Consider the following 21,820-nt stretch of genomic DNA (forward strand, 5'->3'; position numbering starts at 1 on the left):
CACTCCTTTTTTTTTTCAATTCAATTTTCATTGGCTCAAAAAGCAAAAGCAAGGCCATGTGGGGGGACAGGGAGTTATGTACAGGGAGGGTGGTCATACAAAGAGTTCAGGCCATTTCTGGTCAAGAGAGACTTTGAACCGAGCAGTCGTCGGCATCTTCATTATCTCATCCGGCAGCTTATTCAATGGATCTGAAAGGATGAAAGGCAAAGTCGACCTCTGCGGAATTTGAACTCAGAACGTAGTGGCAGACGAAATACCTATTTCTTTATTACCCACAAGGGGCTAAATACAGAGGGGACAAACAAGGACAGACATAGGTATTAAGTCGATTATATCGACCCCAGTGCGTAACTGGTACTTAATTTATCGACCCCGAAAGGATGAAAGGCAAAGTCGACCTCTGCGGAATTTGAACTCAGAACGTAGTGGCAGACGAAATACCTATTTCTTTATTACCCACAAGGGGCTAAACATAGAGAGGACAAACAAGGACAGACAAAGGGATTAAGTCGATTACATCGACCCCAGTGCGTAACTGGTACTTAATTTATCGACCCCGAAAGGATGAAAGGCAAAGTCGACCTTGGCGGAATTTGAACTCAGAACGTAGTGGCAGACGAAATACCGCTAAGCATTTCGCCCGGCCTGCTAACAATTCTGCTTGCTTGCTGCCTTGTGGATGATAATTATTTTTGCCACAAGGGTAGCTTGGGGGAGGTGGGGGATGAGTTAATTACATCGACCCCCAGTGTCCAACTGGTACTTATTTCATCAACCAGAATAGGATGAAAGGTAAAGTCGACCTCGGCGGAATTTGAACTCAGAACGTAGTGATGGCCAAAATATCGCAAAAGCATTTCGTCCAGCATGCTATACACAGACAACTTCAGCTTTATATATAGAGAGATTCAGGAAAGAAGCCAGGGCTCAAAACCCTTACAGAGCTTCTGAGACTAGTGGGAGGGAGGGAACTGTCCTCAAACTGGAATCCTGGCTTGAAGAACAGAGCTGGCTCTCCTAACGGCACCCAAAGGGCTGAGCAGTGCTGCTAAATTGGACAACAGGTTAAGTCTTTTACGTAAGAAGGCCACGGTTGGATTTGAACTCAGAATGTAACAAGCAAGAACAAATACTGCCAAGCATCTCAGCTACCAGTCCACTAGCCTCAACAGGTACTATTATTTAACCCTTTAGTGTTCAGATTATTCAATCAAACATAATGCCTATTGATTCCCATTGATTTGAATTAATCATGCATTATCTCATATCTTCAAGATCTTGATGGTGTAATTACTTAATGTAGAATAACATTGTAGGGTAGGTGTGAGAGCCTGGATCTGGTCAGTTTGAACATAAAACAGATTAAATATTTTGGCCAGATATGGCTGGTTTAAATACTAACAGGTTAATCAGCATCAGAAGGCTGGAAGACAAAGCTGACCTTTGGCAGGATTTGAACTCAGAATGCAAAGACCTGAAACAAATAGTTCCAAGGCATTCAGTCTGCCAATCCCCCAGCCTGGAGCAGCACCTTTCTATAGACTCCAAAAACATGTGGCCTAGTGGTTAGGGTGTGGAACTCATTATTATAAGATCATGTTTTCAATTCTTAGACTAAGCAGTGCCTTGTGTTCTTGAGCAAGACACTTCATTTCCCGTTGCCCCAGTCTGTCATCATCATAAGCATTTAATGTTTTCCCCACTGGCAAAGGTTAGACAGCTTGATAGGAACTGGCAAGGCCAGGGGTCACACCAGGGACCATAGGCTGTTTCAGATTGGTTTCTATAGTTGGATGCCCTCCCCAATGCCAGCCACTTCACAGAGTGTGTATCAGGTGCTTTTTACATGTCACCATCACCCACACCAATGCTTTCTATGTGGCACCTCAGTTTTAGTAGGCTCCCATGCAGGTGGCACATAAAAAGCACCATTTGAGTGTGGCCGTTACCAGTACTGCCTGACTGGCCCTCGTGCTGGTGGCATGTAAAAGCACCCACTACACTCTCGGAGTGGTTGGCGTTAGGAAGGGCATCCAGCTGTAGAAACTCTGCCAGACCAGATTGGAGTCTGGTGCAGCCATCTGGTTCGCCAGACCTCAGTCAAATCGTCCAACCCATGCCAGCATGGAAAGTGGACGTTAACCCTTTCGCTACCGTATTTATTCTGAGATGCTCTGTGTTGCTTTCAATTACTTTAAATATAACAAAGAATTTAGTAAAATAACTTCGTTATCATTAAGCTAGTGTTAGGAACATAAATTGTGACTAAGGTTTGGTGGAAGATTTTAATTCAGAACTTATGAAAACAAGACATTTGTACTCAGAGCCAGAGGCTGTTTCAGCCAGGTTGGTATCGAAAGGGTTAAGAATTGTTTCTCTATTATATATTTTAACCCTTTTGTTACCATATTTCTGTTGAGATTCTCTGTGTTTCTTTCAATTAATTTTAAATATAACAAAGAATTTAGTAAAATAACTTGGTTATCATTCAGCTAGTGTTAGGAACATAAATTGTGACTAAGGTTTGGTGGAAGATTTTAATTCAAAACTTATGAAAACAAGACATTTGTACTACAGAGTCAGAGCCGGCTTCAGCCGGGTTGGTATCAAAAGGGTTAAACGATGATGATGATGATGAGGAGCGGGTCTCCTTGACACAGGATCCCCTCCTCCAATGCTCCTTCCCCTCTCCCAAAGGATCTTTGTCTTGCAAGTTACTTGGTGACCCTGTCAATGCTGGTCCCACATAAAAAGCATCCAGTCCACACTGTAAAGTGGTTGGCATTTGGAAGGGCATCCAGCTGTAAAAGCCATGCCAAAACTGACCTCACGTAAAAAGCACTGAGTCCATTTTGCTGGATGGTTGGTGCTAGGAAGGGCATCCACAATCTACAGAAGGATGATACTTACATATTCACTACTGCAGAGATAACCATCGGAATCAAGTGTTGGCACAAAGAATTCTTTCATGACAGCAGTTCCCTTCGTAACCAAAAGCCTCAAAAACAAAGTGTTTGAACCTGCGGAAGAAAACGTTAAAACAACATGAATAAACCACAGTTCTGGGAGATTGGTTTTTTCTTTTTTTTTCCCCCACCCCACAAGGTTTGTCCTTTGGCATTCAGATTCTGCAAAATCATCATTGTTTAACATCCTGTTTCTTTATTAGCCACAAGGGCCCAAATATAGAGGGGGGACAATACAGCCTGATTGGGGTCAGACACACAATGATTATATGACTTTTGAAATTTTACAAAATATAATGAAATCGAATGAAATACAACAAGGATGAAATACAAACATGAAACGAAGCAGAGAGATGGCTTACGCTCCGACCCCACAAGCCCCATTCTCCTACATTGTTTAACATCTGCCTCCCATGTTGGCATGGGTTGGACAGTTTGATAGGCGGCAAGCTGGCAGAATCGTTAGCACGCCGGGCGAAGTGCTTAGCGGTATTTTGTCTGCCGTTACGGTCCGAGTTCAAATACTGCCAAGGTTGACTTTACCTTTCATCCTTTCAGGGTCAATAAATTAAGTACCAGTTATGCACTGGGGTTGATATAATCGACTTAATCCATTTGTCTGTCTTTGTTTGTCCTCTCTGTGTTTAGCCCCTTGTGGGTAGTAAAGAAATAGGTTTGACAGGAGCTGTCCAAGCTTCTGTGTCTGTTTTTGGCATGGTTTTTATGGCTGGATGCCCTTCCTAGCACCAACCATCCAGCAGAATGGACTGAGTGCTTTTTACATGGTACCAGCACAAGCGAGGTCAGTTTTGGCATGGCTTTTACAGCTGGATGCCCTTCCAAATGCCAATCACTTCACAATGTGGAAGGATGCTTTTTATGTGGCACCAGCAGGGTCACCAAGTAACTTGCAAGACAAGGAATTTTGAGAGGGGTGGGGGAATGGGAGGAGATGACCTTGTGTCAGATGACGAAAGGTTAGAGTGTGATAGAGAGACAGAAACAGGTGTCTTGCTGTAGAAAAGGTACATGGTTACCTGTCCAGAGAGAGAGAAAGAGATTTGACAAGAAGACAAAAGCAAGTGCGCCGCTGTAAAGGAGAAACATGATTTCCCAACCAGAGAGAAGAACAAGGGAAGGAGAGAGAAAGAGGGGGAAGAGAAAGAGTGGAGAGTGAGGAGAGGGTGAGGGAGGGAGAGGAGGGGAGAGAAAAAGGGAGAGGAAGACAATGCTTATTTATTCCCATGGTTTTGAATTAATCACACATTATCCTGTAGCCTCCAAATTTCAATGATGAGATTGCTTGTTTTCAGAATGACATTGTAGGGTAAGTGTGAGAGGCTAGATCTGACCAGTTTGAACATAAAACTAAAAGTACAACATTTTGGGCCTGATTTGGTTGGTTTAAATGCCAAGTGTTAACTCAGTCGATGCCAATCCAACAGAAACCTTCCTGAAACTATAGACCACCTAATCTCAGGGTGTACAGTCTTAACAGGGTGTAGAATATAAAGCAAGACATGACAGAGTCGGCCAGTATTTACATTGGACAATATGTCGGCATTATAAAATCAAAACCGCTGACAAATGGTATAAATTACCTATTTCTTTACTACCCACAAGGGGCTAAACATAGAGAGGACAAACAAGGACAGACAAACGGATTAAGTCGATTACATCGACCCCAGTACGTTACTGGTACTTATTTAATCGACCCCAAAAGGATGAAAGGCAAAGTCAACCTCGGCGGAATTTGAACTCAGAACATAACGGCAGACGAAATACCGCTAAGCATTTCGCCCAGCGCGCTAACGTTTCTGCCAGCTTGTCGCCTGAAGCTGTGACTGAGGGAGAAAATGTGTCGATTCTCTGGGACTTCCCCATACATACCGACAAAACTATAAAAGCTAATAAACTGGATATTATTATAAAAGATCAGACAAAAAAAGGTGTGTTTATTAATTGACATGAGTATTCCTTGCGATCACAAGAATTTGACAAAATCAGTAAATATAAAGACTTGCTAATAGAAATTGAAAAATGTGGCATCTCAAGGCAACTACAGTACCAGTGATTGTAGGATCTCTAGGAATGATAAAAAAAAAAGGTACTGAAACCTATTTGAAAATGATTCCAGGCTTACCATCCCTACAGGAAGTGCAAAAAATCGTATTAACTGGAACGGCTCATGTACTGAGAAGAGCATTATCACTGTGAAAATAACATCCATCCACAAATTTATTTATTTATTAATTTTTTAAATACATATTTTATCTGTGAATTTGCCTGTGTAATCTGGGAATGCATACAATGAGCTTCTCTGCCCTAGGTGTATGGAAAACACTCGGCGAGAAACGGAAGAAAATTTGAAGAAAGAAGGAAAAAACATAAAACATAATAATAATAATAATAATACCTTCTAACATTAAAATTGGTAAATCTTTGATATTCCATGCTTTCTGGACTTGAGTTGCCTGAGAAAATAAAGCAAAACTTAGATTAGAAAAACCCTTAGCTTAACAATTGGTCCACACTAACAATATACTTATTAATTAATGTTTTCTAGGTACAAGGCAACCTTGCTAGGGTTAGTGCCATAGTAAAATGCACCAAGTACACTCTGTAGAGTGATCAGTGAATAAATGGAGATAAAGGGCTCAAGAAGATCCTTTGGACTGGTCAAGGATATGACAGCTTTCGTAAGGAAGGTGCCAAAATAAAATGCACCCAGTACACTCTGTAGAGGGGTTGGTGAATAAATGGTGATCACAGAAGGTTCAAGAGGACCCTTTAGACTGTTCAAGAACATGAGAACTGCCAAGGGCTGTGCCAAAATAAAAAAGCACCCAGTACACTAAAGTGTGAAGACATGTGCCTAGTAGTTAGGGTGGTGTTTTACTCATGATCAGACAAGCAAGGTTTCAATTTCAAGACTGGGCAGCACATTGTGTTCTTGTGCAAAACCCTTCATTTTGTGTTGCTCCTGTCCACTCAACTATAAGGGAGTTCCAGCAATAGCTGAGGACCGTAAGAAGGACCAGCACTCCATGCAGGATGGGGGAGGGCAGTGTGGCAATCTCGGTTGCTTATTGCAACATAGGAACTGGATTAAGGTCTACCCTTATGGGTCCTTAAGTCTGTGGCAGACCTAAATGTGGAGTGACTGCAAATGTGGTTGGTGACAGGAAGGACATCATCATCATCATCGTTTAGTGTCCGCTTTCCATGCTAGCATGGGTTGGATGGTGCAACTGGGGTCTGGAAAGCCAGAAGGCTGCACCAGGCTCAGTCTGATCTGGCAATGTTTCTACGGCTGGATGCCCTTCCTAACACCAACCACTTCATGGCAAAAATCTAAAGCAGGAGTGCAATGTGGTCAGCTGGTCCAAGCCACAGGGCAGCAACAACAAATAAAAATAGGCTTGGAGTGTAAAGACCCAGCCAACCCATGCCAACATAGAAGGCAGACGTTAAATGAGGATTTAAAATTATCATAGACAAGCAAGAGGTTTTGGGGCCCAAAAACTTCTGAAAAGCTTCTGTTTACTAAATGGTAAATGGTAAATTGACCATTCTCCATAATTTTATTTTCAGACTTGTGGAGTGGTTGGCATTAGGAAGGGCATCCAGCTGTAGAAACACTGCCAGATCAGACTGGAGCCTGGTGCAGACCCTGGCTTCCCAGACCCCGGTCGAACCGTCCAACATGTGCTAGCGCGGAAAACGGACATTAAACGATGATGATGATCAGAAGTAGATAATGACCCCATCTTTACACTGTCGGTGGTTTTTGTGGTGCACAAACAATATCAAGGTGCAAACACAAACATTAATACAACAGGCTTCACTCCAGTTTCCATCCACCACTTGTAATCACAAGGCACTGACCAGTCAGAGGTTACATTAGAAGACACCTACCACAACTCCTAAGCTAAATTCTCACCTGGCACAGAGCCACCTTCATCTATACTACTTCCCCCACTCCTTCAGCTGAGGGGTCGTCTTGTAAATTATTTGGGTGACCCCACTTCATGCTGGTTTTTACACAGACAGCATCTTGTACATTCTGTAAAGTGGTTGGCATTAGGAAGGGCGTCTGACCACTGAAACCATGCCAAGGCAGAGAGTAGAGCTTGGTGCAGTCTTCTGACTGGTCAGCTCCTGTCAAACTGTCCACCAACCACCCATGCCAGCACAGAAAACCCTTCAAGGCAGTGTCCCAGTATGTCCAGAGTCCAATGACTGAAGCAATTATAAAAGATAACAACGTGCAAGCAATCTGATCGTTAGTAAATGGAAAATTACGGGGAAACACCAACAGCAATATATTTTTACAATATAATAATTATGACAATTCATATATATATATATATATATATATATATATATATATATATATATATATATACTCTTTTACTTGTTTCAGTCATTTGACTGCGGCCATGCTGGAGCACCGCCTTTAGTTGAGCAACTCGACCCGGGACTTATTCTTTGTAAGCCCAGTACTTATTCTATCGGTCTCTTTTGCCGAACTGCTAAGTGACGGGGACGTAAACACACCAGCATCGGTTGTCAAGCAATGCCAGGGGGACAAGCACAGACACACACACATATATATATATACATATATACGACAGGCTTCTTTCAGTTTCCGTCTACCAAATCCACTCACAAGGCATTGGTCGCCCTGGGGCTATAGCAGAAGACACTTGCCCAAGGTGCCACGCAGTGGGACTGAACCCAAAACCATGTGGTTGGTTAGCAAGCTACTTACCACACAGCCACTCCTGCGCCTATATATATATTATTTATTTATTGCCAACAATAACTATATATACACACACACATACATACACATATACAAACACGTGTGTGTGACCACCACTTGACAAAGAATGTGTTTTTATGTCCCCATAACCTAGCAGTTGAGCAAAGACTGACAGAATAAGTACCTGAAAAAAAAGGGCTGGGGTCAATTCATTTAACTAAAGACTCTTCACGGCAGTGCCCCAGCATGGCCACAGTCTATTGACTGAAACAGATGAAGATGAGGGTATACTGTAACAGCTTTTCTATAAACAATGCTTGAAAAATGCCACTGGACTAACATATAATAATACACTGTAAGGACTGAATTCTAAGTGGAGCTGCACTTGCTTGAAATAGCAGCTAAATGTCCCCCCCAATCACACTATCATCTAACAAAAGAAGGCTATACTGGTTAATATGGTTTTGTGTTAAAAGGCAGAAAGAAGAACAAACGTGGTTGGTTTGAATAATTGAGGTCGTTTTTCTGGCATTCTGACAGCTGGACTTCTTTCATTCCACGGCTAACGAGATAAGAACATGTTGAGTTGAAGTTAACGGGAACACAGGCTAATTAACTTGTAGATATTGTTATCAGTTAAAAGCTAATTACTAAACTGTAACTGGCATGGATGTGTGGTTGAAAAGCCTCCTTGCCAATCACGTTGTCTCAGGTTCAGTCCTACTGTGTGGTACCTTGGACAAGAGACTACAAGTTGGCCCTGGGGCCAACCAAAGCCCTGTGAATAGATTTTGGTAGGTGGAAACTGAAAGAAGCCAGTCGTATGTGTATTTTGTTAAAGTATGTCTCTAGGAGGTCACTGATATAAAAGTGGATATGTAGGGAACGGCAATTGACATTTTGGGTATCTTTTCCATTGGTGCCCAAGATCCCGGTGCACCCACATTCCTGGCACCGGATATCATGCTTCAGTTTATTTCTGGATCGTCTCTTTAAAGTGGAGAGGATCTATGAGGTATTCTGAAAGCCTTATTGGACCTAAAATTTTGCACAGGCATTGCTGCGTAGTTTTATGATTTTGACTGCAAAGACCTGACAAATAATGTGAGTTCATGGCTGTTTCCTGCACCAGTTTCACATAGCCCCAGCCCATCCAAAGTACCCTGGATCACAGAACGGCCTGCTGTGCTTACTTTGAATCGTAGGGTGACCTGCTGTGCTTGAGGAGACCTATTGAGTCAAGTACATCAACATCAAAATAAATATCACATGGAAATTGTAGTTGTGATACCTGTGCCAGTGGCATGTAAAAAGCACCATCCACGTGGCCGATGCCAGCGCCGCCTTGACTGGCTTCTGTGCCGGTGGCATGTAAAAAGCACCAACCTATCGTGGCCGCTGCCAGCCTCGCCTGGCTTCTGTGCTGGTGACATGTAAAAAGCACCCACTACACACACGGAGTGGTTGGCATTAGGAAGGGCATCCAGCTGTAGAAACACCGCCAGATCAGACTGGAGCCTGGTGCAGCCTCCTGGCTTCCCAGACCCTGGTTGAACTGTCCAACCCATGCTAGCATGGAAAACGGATGTTCACACACACACACACACACACACACACAGATATGGATGGATGGATGTGCATGTGTGTACACACGTTTGTGCATTCTTCTCATGACATTGCATGGTTGTTGTAAACGAATGTCATTCCCTTACAAATGAAAAACATGTCTGACCATGGGGAAAGGTTACCGATTACCTTGTTTGGCAACAGGAAGGGCAACGTGCTGTAGAAAATCTGTTGCAAAACTGACCCATGCAAACTTGGAAAAGCGAACATGAAAACAAGGATGAGGATGAGGATGATGAGGATGAGGATGAGGATGATGAGGATGAGGTAACAACATCAGTGGTAATGGTTGCAGTGACAGCAGCAGCAGCCATCCAAGAATTTGGACCTGGAGATCTCCATTTCCAGCGATTTCGAGGGCCACCTCCCAGTGGTGTCAGGCATCAACGAAGAGCCCTCAACTATAACAAGACGACCAGAGTTTTTTTTTTTTTCCAAGGTCTTGGTTCTCCCACCCCTAAGCCCTAGACCATCACCTAATCACCCTTAACAACAACAGCAGCAACAGTAGTGGTGGTGGTGATGGTGGTGTGACGTCAGAGATTCCACACCTGAAAAAATTATCGCAGTGCTACCCTTCCCTGCCTGTGACCAGAGGTCAGCTGGATCAAGGCCAACTTGCAAGCGTGTTTAGCTTCAAAATAGGACAGACGGGATATCAGCTTTGCTTTGTTTTGCAAATCAAATTATTGAAAAGAATGCTTTAAAAGAAAGAAAGAAAAAAAAAAGAGTATGTATACAAAGTGATACAAAAATGCATGCCCCCACACCTGACCCAATCTTTGTAGGGGTTCCCTAAGACAATGTATTTTAAGGGTTTCTCAAGGATAGCCACACACTTAGTGCTGCGCATACGTACATACATTTTTTGTAGGCGCGGGCATGGCTGTGTGGTTAGGGAGCTTGCTTCCTAGCTACATGGTTTCGGGTTCAGTCCCACCGCGTGGCACTTTGGGCGAGTGTCTTCTGCTATAGCCCCGGGCCGACCGAAGCTTTGTGATTGAATTTGGTAGGCGGAAGTTACTGCCGTGTGTGTAGGTCAGTGGTTTTCAACCAGGGTCCGCCAGTACAGTCCAGGGGTTCCGCAAGAAGTTACAAAACTGCTAAAATCGGCTGTAATTTTTAATTCTCCTGTGCAGATATGTGTGCATAAGACTATTAAATTATTGCACAGTGGTTTCTCGAGCCAGTGGAATGTTTCCTTGGGGTTCTGCTCCAGCAAAAAGTTTGAAAAGCACTGGTGTAGGTGCTTGTGCCTCTCCGAGAGAGAGAGAGAGAGAGGGAGATAGGATGAGAAAAGCTGTACCACACCCTACAACAAGACCCTGCTCACCCATCCCTTCTTTCATATCTAAATACTTCATGTTCTCATATGAAGCTCCACCTCCATCCCAGGTTTTGTAGTCTTGTGAGCAGCATGGCAAACCCACTTAGTTGATGATAGAAACAATCTCCAACCATCTCTAAGGTGGCAAGCTGGCAGAAATGTTAGCACACTGGGCGAAATGCTTAGTGGTATTTCGTCTGCTGTTACGTTCTGAGTCAAATTCTGCCGAGGTCGACTTTGCCTTTCAGGGTCGATAAATTAAGTATATCACAATATCACATCTAAAATGAAAGTATTTAAAAAAATAACAAAATGTGGTTCTGTTGCAGGTTCCATGGTTCAAGATTCAGTCCTACCACAAGACGCTTTGGGCAAGTGTCTTCCACTATAGCCTCAGGCTGACCAATGCCTTGTGAGTGGATTTGGTAGACTGAAACTGAAAGGCGGCGAGCTGGTAGAAACGTTAGCATGCCAGGTGAAATGCTTAGTGGTATTTCGTCTGCCACTACATTCTGAGTTCAAATTCCGTCGAGGTCGACTTTGCCTTTCATCCTTTCGGGGTCGATAAATTAAGTACCAATTACGCACTGGAGTCAATGTAATCAACTTAACCCCCATTGTCTGCCCTTGTTTGTCCCCTCTATGCTTAGCCCCTTGTGGGCAATAAAAAAATAAGAAACAATCTCCAGCCATAGAAATCATGCCAAAAATTGGAATGTACAAATAAGGTATATTCTCTACCAGACACATTGCAGACTACTCATCAAAAAAGACAGTAACATGGAGTAAGGACTGAGGCACATTGTAAGACCATGTTCATTCTGAAGTCCCTTTGACGTTTAAATTCTGTTTGTAAAGTGGTTGACATTAGGAAGGGTATCCAGCCATAGAAACCATACTGATGCATATACTGGAACACAAAGCAGTCCTTGGATCCAGTGGATCTTGTCAGGCTGTTCAGCCAATGCTAGTATGGAACCTGGGCATGGACACATTGAAACTCCGACGTCTGGCAGCTGACTTGGCAGACACCCATAAAATTATCAACCATCGTACAAACAATAACTCTGAGCACCTTTTCAAACTCCACCTGTCTAACACCCGTGGACATGTTTACAAAGTCAGAAAACAGCACAGCTCCTTCCATGACTTTCGGAAACATTTTTTCATGCTAAGAGTTGCTGAAGCATGGAACAAACTGCCGGCATCAGTTGTTAGTTGTTGGAGCACTGCATCCTTCAAAACTTCCATGCTTCCTGAGATTCACCAACACTACACCTGATTTTCTCCCCTCCATACACACGCAAGCATGTATCTGACTCATACACTGCTCACTTCCCAGGCATTTGTACATTACTGCATATGCTTTATACGCATTTGACAAGTCGTGGTGCACCTGAGCACTGTATACAATAATTTCATTATTATTATGAATGTTAAATGGTCAGCCAAGAAACCCTAGGGTTCTGGAAATCCACTTTGAAACTGTTGATTTCAATTCTATAACTGTAGGTTTATAAGGCTGTAGTGTTTTGTGGACTTCAAAGAAGAAAAAAAATTGGGTAGAAAATTTGTTTAATTACCTCTCCTTCAGAAATAGTTTTGGTGAACTTGTAAAGCCCATCTTTTCGTGTAATTAGGGTTTTCCGGTCAAGGGGACACTTGTTCAACTATAAAACAAATATAACAACAATAAGTTATAATAAAAATACAGTTTTATTGAATTATGTCAAAAATGGATTTCACAAAGAAATCTACGGAATGTGAGGAGCCAAACAGGTTTTCAACTTGCTAGAAATAACAGCCAAACACTAGGTTTTCATCTGGTCGCACCCTACAGTCGAATGAAACATACATTAATGTACTCTTTGATATACTATGCCACTATGAAAAATCTCTAAAATATCCTCCTCACCCTAATTACTCAGTTCAATCACCCATAGCAACATGATCTTAGGGGTGAAATTGTAGAGAAAGGACAGATGAAAAATTCAAAATGTGGGGTCCGATGAGGGGGCAAGGGTTGTGGCTGGGTGGGTAAGAAATTTGCTCCCCGACCACAGGGTTTTGGTTCAATCCCACCGTGTGCATGGTACCTTGGGCAAGTTTATCTACTATGGCTCTCAAGCTAATCAAAGCCTTGTGAGTGGACTTGCTAGACAGAAACTGAAAGAAGTGTGCATGTGGTATGTGGTGCATACATGTATAGAAAACCATGCACGGACACGGATCTTTTCCGTTTGAACGGCAGTTTTTTAAAATAATTTCCACGTAAATAAACACTCTTAAACTTCGTATACTGGTAGAATGTGTTTATAAAACATCTTTTTCTCCTGGCTTTATTGAGAACATTCTATGGTTTGTAAGATATTTGTTTGTTTTTTTTTCTTCAATTTCTGCAATTTCAACCAATCAATGACGTCTATTGAGTTAAAAAGCATTCTGTGCCGTATGAATATGTTCCTCGTTTAAGAAACAGATTGGGTTTATTTACATTTGTGAAGAAAAAAAGATACCCTCCCCCCAAACCCTAACCTTAAAACAGATTGAAATGCAATAGATTGATACTAGGGTCATAATTATGGGTGACAATTTCATATGACACCGTGAGAAAAAACTGCCGTTCAAACGGAAAAGATCCCACAGACACTTCATATTCAAGGCTCTGATGAAGCTATACTCAGACATTCAGTTACAAGTCCACCACATCTTACAGCAGAAACAACTGTAAGCTAATGAAGTGCATAAGATAATCATTTATTCTTTTGTGTGTTTCCTTGTCTGACATCACATGATTGGAGAAGAACATTTGCTTAGGACAATGTTTGGCAAAAACCTGCCTGACCATGGGGAAATATATACTTTGATTGGAAACAGGTAAAGGTTGACAACAAGAAGGGCATCAGGCTGTGGAAAATTTGCATCAGTAAACCCCCACCCAAGCATGGAAAAATGGGCATTATGATGATGATAATCTTTGTAGGAGTTTAACATTTAACAGGTTCTGTTGTGTCTGGGGAGAGTCATTTTCTTTTTGTGCCTTATTATTTAACACACTCACCAGTAAAATTTCCACTTATTTCTTATTTTTATTGTCCTAAAATTTCGTTGCGTCTTGCAACCTTTTCAATAGTCTTGACTCTCAAAACTATTGAAAAGGTTGCAAGACGCAATGAAAACTATTGACTCTCTGACTCTCAAAACTATCGAAAAGGTTGCAAGAGGCAACGAAAACTATTGACTCTCTGACTCTCAAAACTATCAAAAAGGTTGCAAGACGCAACAAAAACTATTGACTCTCTGACTCTCAAAACTATTGAAAAGGTTGCAAGACGTAACGAAAACTATTGACTCTCTGACTCTTAAGACTATTGAAAAGGTTGCAAGATGCAACGAAAATTTTAGGACAATAAAAATAAGAAAAAAGTGGAAATTTTACCGGTGAGTGTGTTAAATAATAAGGCACAAAAAGAAAATGACTCTCCCCAGACACAACAGAATATGCTTCAACACACAAACTCATATAAAGAATCTTGCAAACCAAATCCCAAAACGTAATTTAACAGGTTATAATAAAAGTGTTTTACTTCAAAAACCAAACAAGAGGAATCTTACCTCAACATACTCATGGTGCCTTTGTTCTATGGTCTGTAGGTTCCTGTCGACATAGGCTATGAGGGACGTACCACAGAGAATCCCTTCAATGGTGCCAACACTCTTTGCTGAGATGCAAAAACAGTCTTCTTCCTGGAAAGTGCATTTTTCTATTGATATCAGAAACTCGCCCAAGTCCCCCTCGTCAGATGTGGTAATGAGGCTGTCTTTAAACATCACCCTTTCTAAATCTTCCTCAGCTGAAATTAACCAGAAATTTTGTAATTGTTTTTTTAATTCTATTTTCATTTCTTTTTCTTTATTCAAGAAAAACAATAAAATTTTTTCTATTCTCACATCTTGCTTCCGCAATATGTTACCTTGGGCAAGTGTCTTCTTTATTTCTTTACTACTCACAAGGGGCTAAACACAGGGGGGACAAACAAGGACAGACAAAAGGATTAAGTCGATTATATCGACTCTAGTGCGTAACTGGTACTTAATTTAATCGACCCTGAAAGGATGAAAGGCGAAGTCGACCTCGGTGGAATTTGAACTCAGAACGTAGCAGCAGACGAAATACCTATTTCTTTACTACCCACAAGGGGCTAAACATAGAGGGGACAAACAAGGACAAAAGGATTAAGTCGATTACATCGACCCCAGTGCGTAACTGGTACTTAATTTATCGACCCCGAAAGGATGAAAGGCAAAGTCGACCTCGGCGGAATTTGAACTCAGAACGTAGCGGCAGACAAAATACCTATTTCTTTACTACCCACAAGGGGCTAAACATAGAGGGGACAAACAAGGACAGACAAACGGATTAAGTCGATTATATCGACCCCAGTGCATAACTGGTACTTAATTTATCGACCCTGAAAGGATGAAAGGCAAAGTCGACCTCGGCAGAATTTGAACCCAGGACGTAACAGCAGACGAAATACGCCTACGCATTTCGCCCGGCGTGCTAACGATTCTGCCAGCTCACCACCTTGCTCATATGTGTTTATATAAAAAAAAGGGCCACAGTGAAACGAAGATGCTAATCCTTGTATGTAGTTCTAGATACCTCTGAAATTATTCTAACCACAATCATTCTCACAGGATGGTCATGGACAGAATGCCATTGATGACAAGCCTAATCAATAAATGCTGATCTAGCACTAAGTAACAACAACCACGTAAAAGCACCCATTACACTCTCAGGGTGGTTGGCATTAGGAATGGCATCCAGCCATAGAAACCATGGAAATCAGACAACTGGAGTCTGGTGCAGTCCCCCATCTTACCAGCCTTGGCCAAAACCTTGTCCAACCCATGCCAGCATGGACAACAGATGTTAAATGATGACGATGATGATGAACCACGTTAACCCTTTTGTTTCAATCAATTTGGAAAAATAATGAAGAATTAATTAAATTACTTCTGTCCTAATTAAGCTGGTGTTTGGAATATAAATTACCAAGAAATTTTGATGGAAGATTTTAATTTAGACTTCTTTAAAACTGATAATTTATACCACATAAGCAGAGGTGGTCACAGGTAGATTGGTATTGTCGGATTTTCCTTGGACATGGTATGAAAAGTCACCAATGTCTCAAAGGAGTGAGTGTCGTGGAGTTTAGTTACATCCACAAACACTGAAGTTTTTCCAAAAATCCAGGGTTTTTATAATTGCTCAACTTGACTTTAAAGAATCGAAATCCCACACTCTCTTTACTCTTTTACTTGTTTCAGTCATTTGACTGCGGCCATGCTGGAGCACCGCCTTTAGTCGAGTAAATCGACCCCCAGGACTTATTCTATCGGTCTATTTTGCCGAACCACTAAGTTACGGGGACGTAAACACACCAGCATCAGTTGTCAAGCGATGTTGTGAGGACAAACACAGACACACACATATATATATATATATACATATATATAACAGGCTTCTTTCAGTTTCCATCTACCAAATCCACTCACAAGGCTTTGGTCGGCCCGAGGCTATAGTAGAAGACACTTGCCCAAGGTGCCACGCAGTGGGACTGAACCCGGAACCATGTGGTTGGTAAGCAAGCTACTTACCACACAGCCACTCCTGCAAATATTCTTTAAGTAACTTTTAGAATCTTTATATGAGCAGTTATATTAACCAAAGGAAAAACAAAAATAATATTTCTTCGGCAATACGACATTGTCATATTGCCAGCTACCACCAATTGGCGCCTGATTTCAAAATGGCTAAAATGGCTACTTGCAACAGTATCAAAAGGGTTAACCAATACAAACATATACTCACTTATTGAACAGAAGAATTTCATAGCTTCAGAACTTGCTTTTGGAAGATCTTCAACTTCTGGTGACACCGCTTCTGAGTTCATGAGTAATTCCCGCGGAAATAACCCGCTGCTTCTTTTGTCAGTCTTTTGCGCAACCTCCTCAATAGATTCCACTGCAAAAACCTCGGGTTTGCCGACGCTGTCTTCTTCCTTGGTCTCCTCTGTGACTTTTACACTGTCCACAGACTTGCGTTTGGTGGCTCCATCTGTAGTCGGGTCTGTCATTTCTTCCGCGTGTTCCTCCGTAGTAGCATCATCAGAAGATTTCTTCACAACAACTTCATCTTTTTCAACTGCCTCCTCTTCAGCGACCACCCCATTTTCTTTTTCCTCAGTTTCACCCTCTTCAATTTCTGGCGGGGAGCCATCTACTTTTTCTTCTTCTTCCTCTTCTTCTCCTTCTTTTTCTCCTTCTTTTTCTCCTTCTTTTTCTGATTCTTCCTCACCGTGATCTGATAGCAACTCTTCATTTCCTTCCTCCTCTTGACTTGATGCTGACATGATTCAAAACAGATACCTGAAAGACAAACAAACTTATGTGATTGATGGATCGGCGGATGAAAAGAAAGGTCTGCACTTAAATTAAATTAAATAAAAAACAATTTTAAAAGTATAGGCACGGGAGTGGCTGTGTGGTAAGTAGCTTGCTTACCAACCACATGGTTCCGGGTTTAGTCCCACTGCGTGACACGTTGGGCAAGTCTCTTCTACTATAGCCTTGGGCCGACCAAAGCCTTGTGAGTGGATTTGGTAGACGGAAACTGAAAGAAGCCTGTCGTATATATGTATATGCAAATATGTGTGTGTGTGTGTTTGTTCCCCCAACATCACTTGACAACCGATGCTGGTGTGTTTACGTCCTCGTAGCACCTTGGGCAAGTGTCTTCTACTATAGCCTCGGGTCAACCAAAGCCTTGTGAGTGGATTTGGTAGACGGAAACTGAAAGAAACCTGTCGTATATATGTATATGCAAATATGTGTGTGTGTGTGTTTGTTCCCCCAACATCACTTGACAACCGATGCTGGTGTGTTAACGTCCTCGTGGCACCTTGGGCAAGTGTCTTCTACTATAGCCTCGGGTCGACCAAAGCCTTGTGAGTGGATTTGGTAGACGGAAACTGAAAGAAGCCTGTCGTATATATGTATATGCAAATATGTGTGTGTGTGTGTTTGTTCCCCCAACATCACTTGACAACCGATGCTGGTGTGTTAACGTCCTCGTGGCACCTTGGGCAAGTGTCTTCTACTATAGCCTCGGGTCGACCAAAGCCTTGTGAGTGGATTTGGTAGACAGAAACTGAAAGAAGCCCGTTGTATATATGCATATATATATATACGTGTGCGTGTATGTTTGTGTTTGTCCCCCTAGCATTGCTTGACAACCGATGCTGGTGTGTTTACGTCCACGTCACTTAGCGGTTCGGCAAAAGAGACTGATAGAATAAGTACTGGGCTTACAAAGAATAAGTCCTGGGGTCGATTTGCTCAACTAAAGGCAGTGCTCCAGCATGGCCACAGTCAAATGACTGAAACAAATAAAAGAGTATATTTCAGACGTGGACTTGCAGGTAAGACCAGAGACAGAGCGTTGAAGCGAAGACATTTGCAACATAGAAGAGACACATAAGCCATTGATAAACAAAAACTGTCAGCTTCACGTAAACATTTATTTCTTGGTGTCGAAATTTTTGCCATTCATTTTTGCAACCTGGCCACCGACAGGAATTCACAACTGTATATTTTCTGGTTTTATAAAGTTAGGGTCCAGTTTGAAACTCTACTAAACTTCGGTTGTTAACCAGAATTGTTTTCAATTAAGGACACAAAACTTTACTTGTGAAGACCTGTTGAGGCAAGTGAAAATCAAAATCATAATCGATCAACATCAATGGAATTTTTAGCGTTGATACCAGTGCCGGTGGCACGTAAGAGAACCATCCGAACTTGGCCGTAGCCAGCGCTGCCTTGACTGGCCTCCGTGCCGGTGGCACGTAAAAAGCACCATCCAATTGTGGCCGTTGCCAGCTTCATCTGGTCTCCATGCCGGTGGCACGTAAAAAGCATCATCTGATCGTGGCCGTTTGCCAGCCTCATCTGGCACTGTGCCAGTGACACGTAAAAAGCACCCACAACACTCACGGAGTGGTTGGCGTTACGAAGGGCATCCAGGTGTAGAAACACTGCCAGATCAGACTGGAGTCTGGTGCAGCCTTCTGGCTTCCCAGACCCTGGTCGAACCATCCAACCCATGCTAGCATGGAAAGCGGACGTTAAATGATGATGATGATGATGTTTTCAATTAAATACGGATGATTTGCGTTCAAATATGTCACATTATCACGATCAACAATCCCTGAATCTAGGTGATATAGTCGTGGTTGCCACTTGTAATTCTAAAGCTCAATTCTGGTTACACACCCGTGTACCAGTTTTTTTTTACTGTATCAAATATTACACTATCTATCTAATATTTCCATTCTTTTTGACAGAAAACATTTGAGGGAGACTGTTCTGATATTTCTTGCACGTTGAACAACCACGCAAAAGTAGAGACAGAAGTAAACATTGGTGTGAGGCCTCTTTCTATTAAGGCAAAACTGAAGTTGTTATATATTATATTATACAACAATAATCTCTCTATATATAAAGCTGAAGTTGTCTGTGTGTGGCAGGTTTGGTAGCCTTCAACTAACACTATCTCCTCCGAGACCTTGCGGTGCAAGTTGACCAAAATTGAGAGTATGATAGAAGAAGGCTTGCTCTTCCTTCCGTAGAAGATAAAATTCAAATCGGACCATGTTAACACCAAAAATTATTTACATCAAAAAGGTGCTTTTTTTTCTATGAAAATCCTAATTTTTTACGATTTTTTCACAGCTGTGTCGCCAGAAAAATGTTCACTTAACCCTTTTGTTACCAACCTGGCTGAAACCGCCTCTGGCTCTGTAGTACAAATGTCTTGTTTTCATAAGTTGGAATTAAAATCTTCCACCAAACCTTAGTCACAATTTATGTTCCTAACACTAGCTGAATGATAACCAAGTTATTTTACTAAATTCTTTGTTATATTTAAAATTAATTGAAAGAAACACAGAGCACCTCAACAGAAATATGGTAACAAAAGGGTTAAAATATATAATAGAGAAACAATTCTTAACCCTTTTGATACCAACCCGGCTGAAACCACTTCCTGGCTCTGTAGTACAAATGTCTTGTTTCCATAAGTTTGGAATTAAAATCTTCCACCAAACCTTAGTCACAATTTATGTTCCTAACACTAGCTGAATGATAACGATGTTATTTCACTAAATTCTTTGTTATATTTAAAATTAATTGAAAGAAACACAGAGCATCTCAACAGAAATAGGGGAACAAAAGGGTTAAAGAGAATAACAAGCTACATAATGCACAATTTTTATTTTTCAAAAATTCCAATTCTAAAGGGTTGAAAAGAAAACAAACCCGAGCAACGCCGGGCGATACTGCAAGTGAATTATAAAAGAGGATTTTTAAAAAATTATTTTTGTGGGAAACGGTTAGTCGAGGGGACAGACTTCAGAACGTGACTGATACCTTATCAAGCCAGGAAGGAGAGAAGACAAAGTTGACCTCGGAGGCTGGATTCAATAAACAAAACCTCATCACTAAACACGTCTTACGTTGTTAACGACAATAGAGAAAGCCTGAAAGGCATCCAACCACATATATATATATATACAGAACGTGTGTGCGCGTGTGTGTGTGTCGGCGCGTGGACACACACGCTTCTTGCGTTTCAATATTGGTTGGCACCCTCTTTGAGATTTCTGTCGGGGACTTAGAACCTGGAAGAATGAGAGACAGAACGGTAAATATATGTTCGTATATTCCATCCTCCTATCGTTCTTACAGACTTTCGAATCCACCACGCGAAGAACTCAAAGACATCGAAACGCAAGAAGGACGTGTGTGTGTGTGTGTGTCTGTGTGTGTGTGTCTGTGTGTGTGTGTCTGTGTGTGTGTGTGTGTGTGTGTGTGTGTCTGTGTGTATGTGTCTGTGTGTGTGTGTCTGTGTCTGTGTGTGTGTCTGTGTGTGTATAGATATATAGATATCGGTTTATAAGGAACGACAGCCTACCATTCAAAGGTTTCTGGTTAAAAACAACAATTTAAAATTAATAATAATAATAATAATAATAACAATAATGGCAACAATGGTTAACAGTTCCGACGCGAAAAGACGACCATGGTTAGAATCAAAGAGAAAAATATATAAAAAAGCGAAACCTCCGCAAGTTCCAGAGGTCTTTCTTCGTTCCAATAATGGTCAAATGCTGTGTGTCAGTGTGTCCGTGTCTCTGTCCCTCAGCTGGGGCTCGCAACACTCGTCGTCGTCTTCTTCTTCTTCTCCGCCGTCGCTTCCTTCTTCTTCTTCTTCTTCTTCTTCTTCTCCCTGTTTGAGTCTCAGACAAAACTTGGTCACTATAGCAATGATTAGCGTCATCAACGGTGTCACGCGACAAAGTGTAGCCGCAGAAAAAATAAACGTAACGTCGTCGGCAACACACGATTAATTACCCTTTAAAAGCTCGTCTTTCTTTTTCATGTTCCTCCGCCTTTTCCGATGTTCTTCTCCACCACTTCCACTCCTCCCTTTCTCTTCTTCATCTTTTCCTTCTCCTTCCTCACTCCCTTTTCTTCCTTCATATTTTCCTTCTTTATTTTTCTTCTTCGTCATCTTTTCGTGTTCTCCGCCACCTCCACCATTCTCCTCTTCCACTTTCTTCATCATCTTTTCTCCTCCTCCTTTTCCGTATTCTCCACCTCCACTCCTCCCTCCCCTTCTTCGTCTTTTCCTCCTTCTTCCTTCATATTTTTCTTCCTTATTTTTCTTCTTCGTCATCTCCTCCTCCTTTTTCGTGTTCGCCACTACCTCCTCTCCTCCCTTCCTCTTCTTCATTTTCCATCTCCTTTTCACTCCCTTTTCTTCTTGTCATCTTCTTTCCCTTCTTGTTTTTCTTCTTTTTCGTTTTCGTCATCTCCTCCTCCTCCTTTTTCGTGTTCTCCGCCACCTCCACCATTTCCCTCTTCCCCTTCCTTCATCATCTTTTCTCCCCCTCCTCTTCCTCCTCCTTTTCCATATTCTCCATCTCCACCCCACCCCTTCTTCATCAGCTTTTCTCCTCCTCCTTCTCCTTCCTTCCTCCTTATTTTCCTTCTCTATTTTCCTCC

The 21,820-nt window shown here is 41.9% G+C and overlaps 1 protein-coding gene across 3 annotated transcripts in view; it reads right to left on the reverse strand.

Annotated features, from left to right (window-relative positions):
* Positions 1-21,158, reverse strand: part of LOC115225874 (ciliogenesis-associated TTC17-interacting protein-like) — a 33,688-nt gene extending 12,530 nt beyond the window's left edge. For 2 of the 3 annotated variants that reach the window (XR_005004191.1, XM_036514691.1), the window contains exons 1-6: positions 20,876-21,158; positions 16,569-17,125; positions 14,306-14,544; positions 12,274-12,360; positions 5,386-5,443; positions 2,914-3,023 (exon numbers count right to left, since the gene is read on the reverse strand). Coding sequence is in view for 2 of the 3 variants with exons in the window: in XM_036514691.1 (XP_036370584.1) it covers positions 2,914-3,023; positions 5,386-5,443; positions 12,274-12,360; positions 14,306-14,544; positions 16,569-17,109 (1,035 nt within the window). In the remaining variant the exon portion in view is untranslated. The remainder of the gene's footprint in view (positions 1-2,913; positions 3,024-5,385; positions 5,444-12,273; positions 12,361-14,305; positions 14,545-16,568; positions 17,126-20,875) is intronic. The other variant, XM_029796866.2, reaches the window with a different exon arrangement.
* Between the last annotated feature and the right edge of the window lie 662 nt (positions 21,159-21,820).

Source organism: Octopus sinensis, linkage group LG28 (assembly GCF_006345805.1).
Source record: "Octopus sinensis linkage group LG28, ASM634580v1, whole genome shotgun sequence".
Taxonomy (NCBI): domain Eukaryota; kingdom Metazoa; phylum Mollusca; class Cephalopoda; order Octopoda; family Octopodidae; genus Octopus; species Octopus sinensis.